This window comes from Meleagris gallopavo, chromosome 1, assembly GCF_905368555.1.
Source record: "Meleagris gallopavo chromosome 1, MGAL_WU_HG_1.1, whole genome shotgun sequence".
Classification (NCBI taxonomy): Eukaryota; Metazoa; Chordata; class Aves; order Galliformes; family Phasianidae; genus Meleagris; species Meleagris gallopavo.
This window is the reverse complement of record NC_139404.1, coordinates 106,357,668-106,375,866: the sequence shown is the minus strand read 5'-3', so window position 1 is coordinate 106,375,866 and position 18,199 is coordinate 106,357,668. Positions and strand designations below refer to the sequence as shown.

The 18,199-nt window shown below is 40.4% G+C and overlaps 1 protein-coding gene across 4 annotated transcripts in view; it reads right to left on the bottom strand.

The window, feature by feature from the left end:
- Positions 1-7,760: 7,760 nt before the first annotated feature.
- IGSF5 (immunoglobulin superfamily member 5) overlaps positions 7,761-18,199 on the bottom strand; it is a 34,464-nt gene continuing 24,025 nt past the window's right edge. For 2 of the 4 annotated variants that reach the window (XM_010723801.4, XM_010723814.4), the window contains exon 9: positions 7,761-9,160. In XM_010723801.4, the coding sequence (XP_010722103.2) occupies positions 9,092-9,160 (69 nt within the window). In that variant the 3' untranslated portion in view covers positions 7,761-9,091. Of the gene's footprint in view, positions 9,161-16,467; positions 18,116-18,199 lie in introns of those variants that run through there. The other 2 variants (XM_085208636.1, XM_085208649.1) reach the window with 1 other exon arrangement.

Genomic DNA, 18,199 nt, shown 5'->3' with positions numbered 1-18,199 from the left:
TCTTGCTAGAAAGTGCTCTCTCTGACCCAGTATCTCTAATTGAGGTGTTATTATATAAAGGTTCTTGTAAAGGTCAACATAACTCTAAAATAGATCCGTGAACACAAAAGATAAGTGGTTCTCTGTCTTGACTAACTACAGTGCTGTTTTATGCAGCACAGAGTTTTCCTCGGTGGCATTTCCAAAGCACAGTTAGAAGAACAAAATTAAGCTTGGAGCAGCTGCTCTCTCAAGTATTTCTATGTGAACTCTGAAATGACAACTTTCCCTGAAGGTATTTCAGGACACCAGTGGACACCTTGGTTTGCGTCCCAGAAGAGCATCTATGTTTTTCTCCTCCTCCTTTAAATTTCTAGTTAGCTGGGGGAAAAGAAGGTGGCCAGACTATTTTGCTTTGCCATTGTGCATATTCCCCTAGGTAGGAGCTGGCCTCCTACCTAGAATCTCCTCCTTAAAAAGATGACAAACTTCTACGGATGGCAACGGGAGAGAGTGTGAACAAAGCCAGCCCATGGGACCTCCATTTTCAGCTTTGTGGACTGGCTAGCTAGCAGGGTGCAGCTTCTACACACTTTGTTTCTTATCCTCCCTCTTTAAAATGCAAGGTAGGTCACATGTAGCTTGTTCAACACTTGCTGCTGCACAGAAATTAAAAATAGCTGCCTCGTGTTACTTAGTACTAGAAAAAAGCACCCTTAGATTTAATGCATTCTTTTGTAGTTGGTCCCTGTGCAGTTCTAGTGCAATGAAGCTTAGAAAGATCTGGCATTTACCTGGGGACACTATGATTTGATTAAAATAAAATTATAGTGCCTGGTTGTCCCCAAACAACCAGAAAAACATGATGCTTTAAGACAATTTGAATCCATTTAGTAGACTTTGCAGGGTGAAAGAGTGCTGGCTATGGCCCATAAAGACTAGCTCTGATCCCAGCTGTAAAACGCAATAATAGTGCTGTGTTTACATTCTTTTCAGGCATTTTGTTTCTATGAATAATTAGTAGATTCATTTATATAAATTACCAGAAGGAGCTTGTGAAGGTCAGTGGAATCTAAACTTGGGATCTTTTAAATATTTAGTTTATCATCTCTGTATTTAAAGCTTCAGAAGCTGAAACTTTAATGATGTTATGCAACCGTAAGCAATGAGCTCACCTGATATTGAGGAAGGGCATTAAATAACATTCCTCTTCTCTAGGAAAGGCCAAAAACTTGCTAACTACTTTTACAGGGGGCATTACCATTTTCATGAGCATGAATCTACCTTGCTTTTTCCTTCAAAGGAATGGATGTGCTTCTCAAAGGTGTTCCCCTAGAAGCCACAGACTTTTTGGGTTTTAACACACGCCCAAATTGTCTGAGAGGCAGAAAACCTTCAAATCCAGGCCCCAAGTGCAAGGCCTCATACTGAACATGTCTTAGTTGGTGGGAAAACCCTGCCGGTCCTGTTAAGCTTGCAGGTTGACTCAGTGTCTTTAATGAATCCTGAAGCCTCACTTCTTAATGGGATTTCTTGATCATTCTTGAGAGCTCAGCTTGGTGAGACACTGATCAGGACAAGGCATGAGAAGCAGGTGAAAGCATATTTTATACATATACCCAAGGTCTTGAGTGATACCCACTAATATCTCATTAAGCAGGATGTTTAATTGTGTTCCTGGTTTTGCATCTGTAAACAGTTTGCTACTTATCTGCTTAGACCATATTTAAATCCTGTATTAAAAAGCAGTGATAAACACTATTGCTACCCTATGCACCATGTATCAGCAATATATGGGGTTCAGTTATGATTCACAGAACTAGAAAACTAGTTCTGCATGACAGACCCCAGGGAGAGTTGTTAGCAGAATACACCAGAATCTTGTCTCAGTCACTCCAGTGGATCTTTGGTCTTAGTGTGAGCAAAATGGCTTCTGATGAATGAGGTTGGCTTGATTTACAACAGCAGAGACATGGGAGTCAGCTTCTGTCTTCCTTCTGCTGTTGAAATGTGCCTCTCCCTCCCTTTCCCCCTTTCTCTGTTCACCTTCTTCCTGCAGTCCTGAAAAGAGTGGGATGGGATGTTTGAGGCTGTCACCAGAACATTGGGCAGAATGTGCTTCTTGTTAGTTTCAATTAACATCATGCAAAAAAAAAAAAAAAAAAAAAAGAGATGAGCAATTAGATAAATATCCCAAGTTGAGCCCATTTCCATATTAGATGTTTATTCCCTTTGCTCCATTTTAGACATTTCTAATTTAAAGAAGTGCACGATTGATGCCTAGAGAACAAAGTAACCATTATGTTCTTTTTGGTTTTGTATTATAAATTGTCTTGGCCATAAAGTGCATTCAGAAATATACCTGACTGATGAGAACGGCTGTGATCTGTGCACTGAAATGCCAATTCTAATCCAGGAGGATGAATCTTGAATTGAGCTGATGAAATTGAAAGCATAGTACTGGATTTATTACTGAAATTGTTGATTACGCTCATTCACCATTTTGTAAGATCTCTAAGCCGTCATGAAGTCCTCTTTCTTCTTTACAGGACAAAAAACAGCAACCCTCTGTTAGCAATTATATTCAGTTGATAACTGTTGGAGAAGCAGAAAACGCAGCAAGAGGAGCAAACAGTGCATTGAACTCTTACCTATGCGGTCTCTGGCATAACATCAGCTCAGGCTCTAAAAGCTGAATGCTCTGCACTCTGCATCTATAGTAGGGAAAATCGCGTAGCTGCAGCCCAGCACTTGCATGTAAATAGCTGCAATTATAGGCTATTTAGATGTTGTTTAGAACCGATGTAGTCAATGACCCATGAGCATGCCCTGGCAGACTGAACACAGGGCTTGGGAGGTGGCATGCGCTGTCACTCCCTGCCCGCTGTCACTTTGGCCAGTAAGCAGCTACAAAGGGTACAAAGGACGGAGGTGTCTGCGCAGCATATCTGAGCCAGCTGCAGTTATTCTTTAGGAGCAGGGTGACTTTAGTCACGTACCGTCAGTAACCATTGCTCATGGCTCTTCTTACAGTTTCCATTGTAGAGCATCATCTTCATAATCACCCGCCTGACTTTGTTTCTACCTCTGCCCTGTTAAAGGTGTTGAAATGGAGGAAACTAAGGCTTTGTAACCAATTATCTATGAAGGTGTTCAGTGTAGCAAGAGAAGAAAGGAAACCTCCTTGAGTATGCTGAATGATTTTCCCAATATTCATTAGAAAGTCTGCATCAATTATTGTTGATTGGGTTCATTGCAATAATTGAAGAGCACCTGCAATGCAGGGCAAAATCTGTCAGCAGTTTGACTGTTGATGCTAAGGGGATACAGATGTCTGTCTTTGTTGTTCCCACAGTGCCGTGTGGCTCTTGCAGTGCTTTGCAGCCAGCTGAAGAACATGGGCACCCACTCCGAGTTGTGGGACTCCTAATTAAACATGTAACTCTGTGAGAGGTGACACCAAGCCGAGGGCAGAGACAGAGAAAAGAAAAATCTGCAAATAAGGGTGGGGAAAAAGACTTTTCCGGAGGGAAATAAACCATTATTTGCAGTGGCACAGCTTACATATGGATCACCAGAGGTGACTTCACTGTGGCAACTGAGCAGGGGAGGCTGCACTGGAGAGGTTTTCTTCAGACATCTGTTTAGAGGCAGCATCATGGCTGTACTGACATGCACAGACTGCTCGGTGAGCACGGATTAATGCAGACAAATATCCTGACTCCATGAGCACGTGGCAGACTGTTCGTGCACTGTGTGAGACAGTGAGTAACTGCCCAGCTTCTCCATTTGGCGAAGCCCATAAAAGTGATTTGGATACAGCCTTGGGCAGCCTGATCTTGTGCCTGATTTAGTGGTTGGCAGCCCTGCCCACAGTAAGCGGTTGGAAATGGATTATTTTTGAGGTCACTTCCTACCCAAGCCATTCTATGATTTCAAGCAGGAGCTGCTCCTCCACCACCCTTTCAGTTCAGTTGGGCTAACCTCACGAAGACTGCTGGCTTCAGCAGTTGTACCTGGCTGAGAGGACACTGGAACTGAGGAGATCAATAGTGCAGAGTATCTGGCACAAGAGCAGCCACTGGGCCTTTCATGAGGAGAAGCTAATGAGATGGAGGCAGAGCAAATATAGATCTGGTTGCCTTCTCTAATTAAACATCTCTGTATTGTTTTCCCTGGATTTTGGCATACTTTCCCCAAAACAAAAACAGAGTGTTTTGCTGGAACATTATTTGAGAAAAGCACTTAATGTAATCTCTTATTTGGGAGAGTAATCATATCACAGTAGCAAATAAACAATATAAATATAATCTGTGTGACGTGAGTTCTGCTGTGAGAGCTAATGCCGAAAGCCTCTCTGAACTGAAAATGAATATTCTATTGTATCGCCTTTGTGCCTGCAGGTATCCACTCTCATTTAAATGAATATCAGTACTGATGTAGTGTAAATGATCAGTGGTTTCTCGGATCATATAAAGGCGCTGTTAGCAACCCACATCTCCCAAAGAATAGAGAGCAGGGGAGGGAGGGCTATGGGAAATCTCCAGGGCAGAAGGACAGTTCTGTTTGGAGCTGCAGACTGCCGCAGTGCACAGCATTCCTGTCACATTCCATCTTTACAACAGTGTGGCTAATTTTCCATCATCGTGAGGTTTGATGCAGACGTGCTAGTGTGGGCCTGGTTTAGTTTCTCCTTCCATCAGTAACATTTTGTTTAATTTCCTCTTTATTGACAAGATTTGTTTCCATGATGGGTTAGTATTCATAGAATGGTTTGGGTTGGAAGAGAGCTCAAAGCCCACCCACTGTAATCTCTGCCATGGGCAGAGCTGCCCCCACCAGTTAAGGCTGCCTGGGCCCCATCCAACCTGGCCTTGAGCACCTCAGGGATGGGGCACCACAGCTTCTCTGGGCAGCTGTGCCAGCACCTCACCGCCCTCTCAGTGAAATTACTGTGTTCTTTCTCTAAGTAGTTACATGTAAATATCTTGGGTTTGGAGGGGCTAAGCATGTGGGAAGCCAGCTCAGACTCTTTTATGTTTTCAGTTTTTTCCATCACCTTGGTGAGTTTAAGATTTGAGTGACTTCCTGTCCTTTACTGTCAAGATGGAAATCATCCCCTTAGTTACATCTTCGTTTTTTCCCAACAGCGATTCAGAAAGGTCAGCTTAAATGTGCATAGTGTCCTCCTGACATCCCAGTGAGTGGGATGACTGAAGTAGGCAAGCGTCAATATGAGTGCGTGGGCAGGTCAAAGTGTGCAGGTAGAGGTTGTGTGCTTTATTGGATCAGCTGGCATTGCGGGAAATGTTAGACAAATTTTCTGACATGCAAGCCGTTCCTCAGGTCTGAAATAGAAGCAGCAATTTGCAAAGCTAAATACAAGCTGAGAACGAATGCTCAGATGTTAATTGGTATGTATCAATTAGCCCTTTGTTTAAAGAAAAGATATTCCATAACAGAAAAAAAATAAGGATGGTAAAAAGAGAGGAAAGTGAGAGACAAAGGAAGTTTAAAAAGTTAAACAAAGCTACTTATCACACAGGGGGAAAAGAGACAGCTAGTTCATAGCCTGGGGAACAAGAGTGCTTCATGGTGAGTAGGAGGAGAGATTAATCATGACAGTCACATCTACTGAGAGCATGCATCTCCGTATCAGGGGCTCTATGAATTCCTGGTCTTGGCCTATTCTTTAGCAGAGGCTTTTGGAGTCTGATCTGATAAAGAGTACTAAGATGCAAAGGTGTTCCCATATCAGCAGCCAGGGTTCTCTTCTAGTTACACGCTGACCATATGGGACCATTCAGGAGCATACAGATTGCTTAATTTTATTTGTGTAGCTACTATGAGGCCACTGGATTGATTTTACTGTGTTTCGGAGAATACAGATATGGGGTTTTGAGAAATTCTGGGAGGGAGAATTAGGGTGTGGGCCTACTTTGGATGGACAGGTGAATAAGGTATCTGCAACACTTCCAGGGGACCATGCACTGGTTTCAGAGGAGCTGAGGAATCTTGTAGGAAGCTGTGTCCTTCCTGCCTCATGGAGGATACTTTTGAAGAAAGACATAGTGAGGCTGGCTGACTAGTAAGCAATGAGTACCCTCCTCTGGCATTAGGAATGCCCACACACTAGACTGAAAGTGGTCTACTGTAGTTTTAGCAACAGTACATATTATGTATACTACCAAGCAAATATCAAAAATAGCAATTCTATTCAATCCAATCAGTATGAAACCAAGTGTTTAGCCAACACTGTGAGTACCCTTTGCTAAGAGCCTATCTGTTGAGTCTGCTTAGCCCATGTGAGGTGCTTTTTTGTTAGAAAAAGAAAGCTTCACGTGGAGACAGTGTTATTTTTAGATGGCCTTCTCTTCAGGTAGCCTGAGTTCTCACTGAAATATAAAACTGTATAGGCACAACTTTAGGAAACCTTATTGCAGAATGAAGTACAGGATATCTCCAGTGTATTTTTTCCCTCCCACACACGTATGGAATTCCAATCAGAACACTACGTAAGGGAACATGGAAGAGTTGTATATAATCAAACTGCACGGTCTGTAAGCAATAAAAAAAAATAGATACTTCTAGATTACTAAAATGTCCCCCAAGTCGTAATTTTAAATCAACACGCAAGTGTACAAAAGATTGGTGTCTCCATAAACTGCCTGAAATTCAATATTTTTAGCCTACTCTGTCTTCTGAAAGTGCCTGCATATTTTATTTTCCCTGAGTGCTAAAAATTGTCTCTATTTTATGCATTGTTGTTTGTAGATTTCTATTTGCAAACATAACTAACAGCTAGTACTGGAGATGATATACAGGCTGTATAATATGCCTGAAGAAAACAAATCTGTAAGCATACAAATGCACCCAACTATAAATTTCAGGGACACTGTAAGAATTTTAACCTCATGGTAATTCTGCAAAAAATAAACCACAACCACATGGGATGCATTCTTGTAGATGTCAAGAAGGAAAATTGCTCCAGACTCTGGTTACCAGGCATGTTTCCATGGATGTGGCATATTTTTGTGCGAAAAGCCCTTTGCTCACTCTGGTCATACGCTTGTGCAGTCGGTGCAGGAAATTTGGCCCAACCACAGCCTAAAAATCAATTTGGGCAGCACTGCTGGTATCCTCTAAGGATCCTCAAGCACCTGGTAGCGCCGTGTGAAAGTCTCCATGAGGTCTCCCTGGCTTGGAAATCCTGGCACAGGATTTCCTTTTTTGGCTCCTTGTCCTTGTCCTCAACACAAACACTTTTTTTTTTTTTTTTTTAATTAATGTGGAAGGATACAGATTAAATGGAGAAAAGGTTTTCTTTCGTTCAAGGACAGTGATACCAAAGAATAACAACGCTAAGCTTGAGAGCAAGGGTTCTAAGATAAACAACACAGTACAGTTTGATTCATTTTCAAAATGCATTCTGATTAATACACATTTTCTGCAAGGAAACAAATGCTTCCGACCAGTTTTCATTTTTGTACTGCAAGGTTACTCTTCTCATGAGAGTAGGCTTGCTAACCATGCATGTGCTCAGAAAGCCAAAGGTCCATGGATTTTACCCAAAGGCACAGGCTGATGTTACCCTCAGCCTATCTGTTTTGTGCAGTGGGCATTTCAGTAATAAAGTGGATTTTTATTGGTTTTCAGGTTGCACTGAGCTGCATTATCAACTAGGAGATGTCAGCAGTACCAATACTCATACCAGAATAAGGCAGATCTTTCTCCCAATGCATAGTTATTCAAAGAAAAAACAAAGATATTCCACAAATACCTACATTTTCACAAATTATATTTTCTCTGTATAACACCATAGTTATTTATATACCATGTTTTTGCTACAATTCCATTCAAAGAGAATGCATTTCAAAGTTCCTTCTTCAACCAGACAAGACAGAAAGAGTGGAGGCTGCCAGAATCTGAAAGAGCTTTGTATACGATTACATATGACAGAAGATGAATTAGTCCCAGCACTAGTTCTGACAGACTGACTGGAAATATGACCAGCAATGCAAAATCTGTCACAATTTAATGAGATCCTAACTGCTAAACAAACAAAACAATATTTTTTTTCCTGAGATCAAGTTTCAAATTTCTTATTTTCATTGCACTGATTAACACTGAAAGTATTTTTGTGCAACAGCGTCTTTACTCAAAGATCACCTGCATAGGTTCATGCAGAAAATTAACATGCAAAACACTGAATAGTTCAGAATGCCTTGAGTGGGTAAAAAGACAAGGGCAATGGAAGAAGTTTGCCTTTGTATAAAAATAAAATTGCTTAAGCATTTCTTTTATGAAATACAGAATTTCACATAAAACACTCCAGCTGGAAAGTGTACTTTTTAGATTGAGAAGGTATATATAAGGTCCTTCTGCAGGACCTGATCTATTGGCTGGATTGCTCAGCTAAAATGTGTTTCTCCTGGTCATTATCAACTCTATCCATGATGGAATGACAGGGTGAACACCATCAGCCATCCTTTACTGTGATCCACATAATTTATCTGCCAAACTCATTCCCAAACAGATCAGAGACATTAAGCACTGAATCAACAGCTCTTAAAAATCAGTCATTTGAAATCCACATTTTTCAGCTTAAGATTTTTGCTTTCTGTCAAAACTCCCCTTGATTTTATTACAGAACATAAATTGAAAAGTACTATGAGCTTGAGATAATCAGCTGTATTTTTTTTTAAAATGCAGTAGATATTGCATTAACCAGTATTATTATTAACCAGTTCCTCTAAACTACTTAATCACCAGCAGTTCCAGTCCTTCACCTCGCTGTGGATAGCTGGACATTTCTGTCTAGTAGGAGTTTTGTTGATTTTCTTGAAATCGAAACGATACATTCTTGTTCTTGTAGATTCTCATCATATTTGTTGTCTCTGAATTTAAGGTAGTCATTTGCATCCATTATTTTGCTGAGCTATCAAATACTACATTGGTAAAGGTTGCAATTTTATTTCATAACAAGAGAAATAAACAAAAACATAATAACTTATAGCTTAAATTGAGAGAACTGGTGGTGACCTTTCCCTGTCACAGGAAGCCATTCAAATCCATAAAATGCAACTCAGGTAAGAATTTTCAGAAGTCCATCTTAAACATGTGTCACATTTCTAATTTTCTTTGGGTTGATTGGATAATCGGTATGTCTTTGAGGTCGTCCCTAGAGCAGAATAAAAAGCAGTTAGAGAACTAAAAGTCTTAGAAAAGCAGTCACTCAAGGGTCCTCAGGAGGTTACCTGGCACCACCCACCGCAAAGCATTATGCCAAAATTAAATCCATCATCAGCAACCCACTCAAAATCTAATTACAAAGAACAGAAGGAACAGCAGAACAACAAAAAGAAAATACTTATATAAGCCTAATATGCAATGCACCATTAGTATTACTGGGAATTTGTTCATTGGTCTTATGCTATTGAGAACTTCTTGTGTGCTTCGCAGTCTGTACTGTTTCAAGCAGAAGATGGTGTTTTCTTAGAGAAACTACCTTATCTCTAAGTTGTAATAAATGCTTAACTTCTGACATTGTTTTCCTAGCACACTGGAAATTGCAACAAGAAGCATGCTAGTAGTTCACATGTCAGAAATGCCATTCTCAACATCTTCATGTTTATTCGAGGATGGCTTTTTTTAAGTTCCCACAACTGGCACAATTCCACTCTCACTGATACCAGCGTGTTTCCAAACTGACCCCAGTAGGATCAGTGCGAGGCAAGCCCTTGGCAGATTTGAAAACCTTGTCATCATTTGAAACCAGTGCTGTGGATTTGCAGTCCTAATTACTTATGTACTTTTATGAATATAATTGCAGAGGAAAATACTAAAATTTATTCTCAAATGCATTCAAGAAATGTGTGCTATGAATATTTAAATATGGTAGTGCGATCTCACACAGGCAATTACAAAGTACTTCTAAGGAGTGAAAATGACTACAAAGTTGTTAATCTTTATCTATAGATAGCTTCCAAAAAGAAGCAATACAATTAAATGATTTGCTGGGCCTAGCTCTGATGTTGGTTTGATTTTCCTCCAAGAAGATGCAAGCTTCTGGCTACTGTTCCTTGCAACATCCCCAGCGTGCAGGCATTAATGGAAATTCCACTGTTCTTCTCAATGAAAATTTTTATGAACCCTAAGCTTTTTGCCAGCTACTGACCAAACTTCCTATATTTTTTTCTCAAACATTAATCAGGCACAGCTTGTATTGTTTTGGTATTCTTCCAGTATTAAGTCTCTTGAATAATGTATTTGGTACCTATTTATTATTAAACAAGCCATAGAGGAAAATGTTAGATAACAAATGTGGACAGCGTTTTTCTGGTATTTAATGAGACAAAGTACCTCAAGGAAAACCATGGAATAAATATAACTACTCTAGAAACATTTCATAGTACAGCTGCCTTCTGTTTGAAACACAACACTGTTCACCTCTTTTCCTTCCTCTTTATCTGTTGCTAGAGCATACTGCTATTTCCCAAATTTACCCTTCTTTGCTGTTTATTTCAGAATTTCAGAAGAGAGGAGTGGTGTGGAAACTATCTGCCAGGATTCTCATATTTCTCACATCCCTGAACCTCACATCCCTTAAGCTGTTGGTGGGAACTGGAGTGCAAACTGCTCACTACTGTAAGGGCGGAGCAAGTCCAAGACTGACTCATGAGACTCATGATAAGTCTATGGCACCAGATGACATGCATCCCATGGTCCTGAAGGAACTGGCTGATGTGGTTGCCTAGTTGCTCTCCATCATATTTGAAAAGTCTTGACTGTTGGGAGAAGTCCTCAGTGATGGAAAAAAGGGAAACCACTGCCATTTGTATGAAAGGGAGGAAGGAGAACCTGAGGAACTACTGGCCGGTGAACCTCATCTCTGGTGCCTTGAAAGATCATGGAACAGATCCTTCTGGAAGACATGCTAAAGCACGTGAGGGATGAGCAGGTGATCCGAGACAGCCAGTATGACTTCACCAAGGGAAAATGGTGCCTGACTAATCTGGCGGCCTTCTAGGATGGAATGATGGCATCGGTGGACAAAGGGAAAGCAACTGATATCATCTACCTGGACTTCTGCAAGGCCATTGACACGGTCATTCACTACATCCTTATCTCTAAATTGGAGAGAGATGGATTTGAAGGATGGACTATTCGGTGGATAAGGAATTGGTGGGAAGGTCATAGCCAGAGGGTTGAGGTTAGTGGCTCTATGGAAGCAGGTTAAGAGTGGTGTTCTCCAGCGGTCCTGGGGCCAGTACTCTTTAACATCTTTGTCAATGATATAGATGATGAGATTGAGTACACTGTTAGCAAGTTTGCGATGACACCAAGCTGAGTGATGCAATGGAAGGAAGGGATGTCATCCAGAGAGACCTTTATAAACTCAAAAGGTGTAGTCATGTGAACCTAATGGAGTTCAAAAAAGCAAAGTGTAAGGTTTTGCACTTCAGTTGAGGTAATCCCAGATATGTATACAGACTGGGAGAAAAACTCCTTGAGAGCAGTCCTGCTGAGGAGGACTTAGGGGTCACGGTAGATGAAAAGCTTAACATGAGCCAGCAGTGTGTGTTTGCATCCTGCAAGGTCAACGGTATCCTGGGCTGCATCACAAGAGAGGTGACCAGCAGGATGAGGGAGGTGATTGTCTCCCTCTAAGCTGCCCTTGTTAGGCTTCATATGGAGTACCGCATCCAGGCCTGAGGCCCCCTATGCAGAAAAGATGTGCAGTTTTTGGAGAGGGTCCAGAGGTGGGAACAAAAATGATCCAAGAGCTGAAGCACCTCTCCTAGGAAAATAGGCTGAAGGAATTGGGCTTGTTTAGCCTGGAAAAGAGAAGGCGGCAGAGAGACCTCATTGCAGCCTCCAAATATTTATAGGGAGATTATAAACAGGAGGGAAATGAACTTAATACATGGGTAGATACCGATAGGACAAGAGGGGGTGGTTTTAAACTAAGAGAGGGAAGATTTAGATTAGATGTCAGGGGAAGTTTTTCACCAAGAGTCATGCCCCATCCCTGGAGTTGTTTAAGGCCAGGTTGGATGGGGCCCTGAACACCCTGATCTAGTACTTGATCTAGCAATTGGCAACTTTGCCTGCAGCAGGGAGATTGGAACTTGATGATCCTTGAGTTCTCTTCCAACCCAAGTCATTCTATGATCTATGAGTTCATGAAGCAAAAGGACTGCTTGTCTCTTCTCAGACTTTTTTCAGAATCTCTCTACCGTTATTAATTTCTTGCAGATCTGCAATAGCCCAAAGACCTTGGTGGTGTTCAACAGAGACATTGCTCATTCATTTCCAGAGCACATAAGAAGTTTCTTCTGGACTCTGCTGCCCAGGAGATTAATATGTGATGAAATTTGCTCCATTTGTGGCAGAACTTACTTATTTGGTAAAAATAAAATAAAATATGGTGGTAATGGACTGATGGTTGGACTAGATGATCTTAGTGTTTTTTCCAATCATTATGTTTCTATGATTAATCAGAAAGCTCACTAGGTAATGCTATCAAAAGAAGCAATATTCATGGCCATACTACAGAAGATCTTGGTTTGCATCTGCTTTTGAACAGGAAGGAGCCAGAGCACTTACGCCAGCTGGATCTAAACTGCACTATTCTTCCCTATCTGACAGCACTGGGGAAAATGTAGCCCCTGCATGCCTCTTTTGCCCTAAAAATTTTACCTGCAAGAATGAGTCACACAACCCCTGCCTCATAATGCTATTTCTTCTCTCTATCAATGCAGAAACCAAGCACTAAGTTTACTTCTGGAGTGGGTACTGTGCCCATGATGGACCAGATCCCCCTCTGCCCTTCTGCATCTTTCATAGCTGTTTGCTTTACAGCAAATTCCCTGAGTATCCTATATTTTATTCTCACTGTGCTCTGATATCAATTAAGAATAATTTTATGAATTTCAATAAATTCATGCTGCGTACTGGCCCATTTTCTGTGAAGCTTTCTCTGAAGTAGCATTGCCTCATGGAGGTTGCAGTAAGCTGGATATAACTGACATCGAAGCTGCTGGTTCACTGACCTGAACTTCATTTTCTGATGATGCAGAAGGTCTCAAATGCAACACATTACAAATACAAAATGCAGAGGACTAGTATCACAATAGCCATTTCATATTTAAACTCTGATATGCTACAGTTGCTAGAGCCTCTGCTTGATTTCGATTTTAAAGTTATTTCTTCTTCAGACTAATTCAGTGCTCTACCAGTCCTGTCAGCCCTAACCCCCTCAAAAAATGCTTCATTATTCATTACATCCTACATGCTGAAGGAAAAAAAGATCTTTCTAGTGGTTTGCTGCACAGCCCAATGTTACAGGAGCAAGTTTCTAACACTGATTCTCAGTCAGAACAGAACATCAGCTTTTCCTTTATATAGTTTGGAGACTCTATACTCTCAGCTGGGTGTCTAGCTAATGATGGATGCTTGACGGTCACATATTTGAAAACCTGTATGCTGACTGCCTATCTACCTTAGATACATTTTTACAGGCATTACTGTAAAGGAAGTATTATACTGGGAAAAAGGCTGCATAGTTTGTTGGTTTGACTGAGGAAACAGATTCCCAGATCTTTCCACTTCTTTCAGCTCCTCAACCACACAAAAAGAGCCAGCAATATGTAGATGAATCAGAAGGCAAAATGAGCATGTGTACCAGCTGATTTCAGGATGGAATCTTTGAGTGGTGCTTTGGATAACAATCCTCAGTCAATGAATGAAGGACTTCCGTTATTGCAAGCATGTTATAGTCAGTTCTGCAACCCATATGACATCAGTGATATGAATGATGAACTCACATCTGGCATTATGAAACAGAGGCTCTGATCTCTAAATTGATTTGACAGATGGCAGCTCCTCTGACACTGACACTGAAGAAATGTGTGACAAGCTGAAGGCTTTGCCTGCTATTAGCTAGCCAAAAAAATCCAAGTCAAACTGCATTAGAACAAATTGCTGAAATTAGTGTAGTAGGAGTACTTCCAAATGTATCTGCATGCATCACACGTTCTGCTGTTAGAACAAAAAACCATGCAGGCACAGTTTTCTGTTTTTCGAGGTTATTTCTCCCCCTTCCTTCAGTTTTTAATTCTCTTTCCAAACTCACTTCATTTACAGGAAAACACCCACCCAAAAACTATGGATACCCTCACAATATTTCAGATAAAGCATTGCTTCAAATAGCAAAGCAGTTCCATCTTGTCAACTTTTAGTACACTCAGCACATTTCCCTGTCCATCAACAGACACACAAACTGGCAATTCCTTCTTATTTCTTTTTGTGTTAATACCACCCACGTAACTTCACTCCTTTCCTTCTTTCACAGACACTTGGAAAAAATATACCTTAGTCTATAAGCTGCACCTGCCTTTCTGCATCTGTATCATCAATATTTATTAGTCTCTTAATCAAGACATGCTGCCCAATGAATATCATAACATGACATACTCTATAGTATGCTTCATCGGTAAGGGAAAAATTATTTGCTGTCATTCGTTTATATTTCTACTTTACTGGCCTTTTAATTTGATTTTGATAGCTTAATTTTTCTTCTGAAACAATCCATAGAGTCAGAGTGGTTATATACAGTGCAATAAATGCAGCTACAATCCATCACTCATTTTCTCTCTGGTATAAAATCACAACCACAACCAAATAATATTTCCAGTTTATAGAGTATCATTTGGAGTAGTTACGGAGAAAAATAGATCTGTCTCCATTAACAGTGGTGACTCACTCTGGACTGGAGAGGAAGAGTCTTCTGATTGAAACCAGAAGAATGGTCTTCTGATTTATCATAAAGACATTTATACCATATTATGCCATATTGAATGGACTAATTATGAAGCTTGTATGGGAGGTTCTCTGGTCCTGCAAGATGCTGAGTCCTTAGATCTCTTTTTCTAGCAGTAGGATTCACAAAAATGCAGTTCCTCAGAAATGGCCCTATGGTCCTTGCTAAAGCACAAGCGCCCATGGTATTACTGCAAAATCTGCTAGAGCCAGGTTAAGGGATCTCCCTCACTGAACTTGGGTTTCAGAAGGAGCTCTGCATAATGAGTCATGGCATTGAAACAGCTCTCTGGGCACTTGGTCTGCAGATCAGCCCTCTTGGGACTAGGAGCAAGGATTGCTCTTCTGCCATTGCTGACGGTAACAAAATACGCAATTAAACAGAAGCCTGTAACTCTACTCTCCATTTGACCTTTTCCTGACTAATGTAATCAGAATGGAGACCTTCCAGCACCTCTTGACTTATACTCCTGGCCTCCTCTTCCAGTAGCTGGTAATTTTTTTCTTCAGCTCAATAATTCAGTTCAATCTTCATCATTTTTTAAATGTCTTGCACATCTTTTTTTTCTTCCCTTCTTCTTTGCTATTACTTTTCTGTAGGATGACTTGCCAGAACTTTTGTTCATATTGCGAATTTATCAGTGCAATTACTGGACAACATTTATCTTCCATGAACATTTTGCTTTAGTTTCTGATTCAGTGAGTTTGAACAGAGAATAGCTGATCTAAGTGAATTTTTGTTGTCACCTTTTACTGTGACACTCAGCATATTTCAGGCTTTGTACCAGGTTGGGTAAATGGGCAAAGACTTCTGAGGAATCTCTGATAGAAATGCTCCCTTAATCTCTCAATGACCTAAACAGTACCTTTTTATGTATGGAATAGAAGGTACCAAATTTGAAGCTGATGCCCTCAGAGACCCAGGAAGACTTCCTAATGCCTCCATGCAGGTGAAGCTTATACAATCAAAGTTTCCATCTTGTTTTCTCCTGGCAACAAGGAAAGTGTGCCATGCAGCAGGTACGTTCACCTTTGCCCATTCAAAATACTAGGTTGAATAACCTTCATTCAATATGATTGCTCTGCTTTCCATTTTGTCCCCACATCCACGAGCTTCTTTCTAATTTTAAAACTCTCCATTCATAATTTTCCCATTCAGTCTTATTTTCTGACCTTATTACTGGGGTTAATCTTGATCACATAAGGTGTCAAGGAAGACAGCCACATAAAACTTACTTTTTTTTTTTTTTATCTCATAAAGAGGGAGAGACCAGGCCTTAGGTTCTCGGTCCCCATGACTCCTTCCATCAATAGCTGGTTCCTGTGTTCCCTCCCCACCTTGTTCTGGAAGTAGAACCTGGTTTCTTTACCACCACATGCATGTTTGCTCCTTTTTCCTAATACCTAGAGAGTGAGATAACTTGCAGAGTCCATCCCTTTATGACCTCCTTGATTGTGGAAAAAATTGTCTGTACAACTACTTTTCCTTCTGTTGCTCCCTGGCTCTATTTCTCATTTAAAAATAAAGAAAAACACATAAAGATGAAAAGAAGAAAAACCTTTGGGAATGTTTCTAGCGTCCGCATAGGGAAATGAGAAACACAGCTAATCAGCAAACAGTTAAATGGCTTGCTATCTGGTTTCTTCCACTTGACAAGGATTGCATTATAAGGAAAGAGCACCACAGCATTTATTATGCAATGTATTGGCTACAGTGGTGATTGAACTTTGTTAATGCATCCGGTAACTCAACTCTGTCAGAAAATCTCTATTTTTGCAGTTAACAGGGAAGGTTATGTATGTAAAAGAAGAAAAAAAGAAAACTTTACTTTGTCTAGGAAATGTTTCACTATGTTTGTATATAGTCACATAAACCTAAATCACAGACTGCAAATCCACAATTTAAGGTAAACTTTCATTAAGTAATATTTGTTTTATCAACTCCTGTATACACAAGATGGTGCCACCACTATATACTGAAAAGCTCTGTTCAAGCAGAGAAGCAATTTGTCTTCACAAGCCATTTTTAGACTGCTAAACATTCCTCCAACATATTAAAAAATATATTTTCATAATATAATTTTCATCTGTAGACTCTCTCTTGATATTCTTCAAAGTATGCATGCAATTGCTGATGCAAGTAGGAGCCACCTTAACAGACTTATACCATATACTGTACAGGTACAGGTGGTTAAACAGAAACTGTATGCTAAGTCCCTCTGATGGATTTTGAAGATTCCCTAGCCACTGAGGTGCAAAGGACCTCCAAGACTATCTAATCTAGCATCTGACACGGAGGCCTGTACCTATATTTGTGTTTCAGTTTTGTGTTTCAATTCTCAGCTGTTTTGTACGTGCTTTTCAGCTTTGCATTAATAATATTTTGTTTAACAAGTAATTAATGTCAAACATGATAGCTACCAGATACAGACACATCATTATCATTCCTATTTTTACCATTATTATTTTGATCATTGTTTTAATCATGGCTTGAGTACTTCCTAAATTTCATTGTGTGTTGCAAGAACTAAACACATTCTGCTATGATTTATATACAGTGTCATCTCAAGACAGATTTCTGCATTGCACATCTTGAAACATATCTTCAAAAATAAATGAGTTATCACTGTATTGAATCGTGAACTTGGTATCACATCACTGCTACATTCATAAGAAAACATTGGCAAAAAAATATCACAAAGATGTAAAATCTTTTGCAAACCTAGAGCATAAATTATGATTTGTGTTGCTGAGAGCCTGGCACTATACTTCACAATAGTGGCATCTGAGAACAGAAGCGAAGGAAACACTAAACCCTCTTTTATTTATGCTTTTAGAATGTGGAAAGGGGACTACACATGAGAGTGGATCGGATGTTAGCTCTTTGCTTCCCCTTCCAGCATTTACTGCTGAGATAACAAAGGTATCTAAAATGGTTGCAGAGCTCTTGACTGAAGAAACTTCTGCAGTATGGAAGTGCAATTGGAAAATCAAGCATGAAGTTATCTAGAGAAAAAGCACCAGTGTTATCACAGAATTGTTTGGGTTGGAAGGGACCTCAAAGATCACCTAGTTCCAACATCCCTGCCACAAGCAGGATTGCCAGCCACTAAATCTGCTGCTCAGGCTGCTCAGGGCCCATCCTTGAACATCTCTAAGGAATAGGCATCCACAACTTCTCTGGGCAATCAGTTCCAGTGCCTCACCGCCCTCTCAGTGAAAAATCTGCACTGGATTTTGTTTACAAAGGAACATCAAGCCTCACATTCATCTGCGCCTCCATCTCATATCCATTCTTCCTCAGGTCTGGCAACTGGGGAAAAAAAAAAATTGCAGGCGTCTACTTTTATAACAGCACATGTCTAACAACTGTGCAGCATCATTATACTTCCAGAAA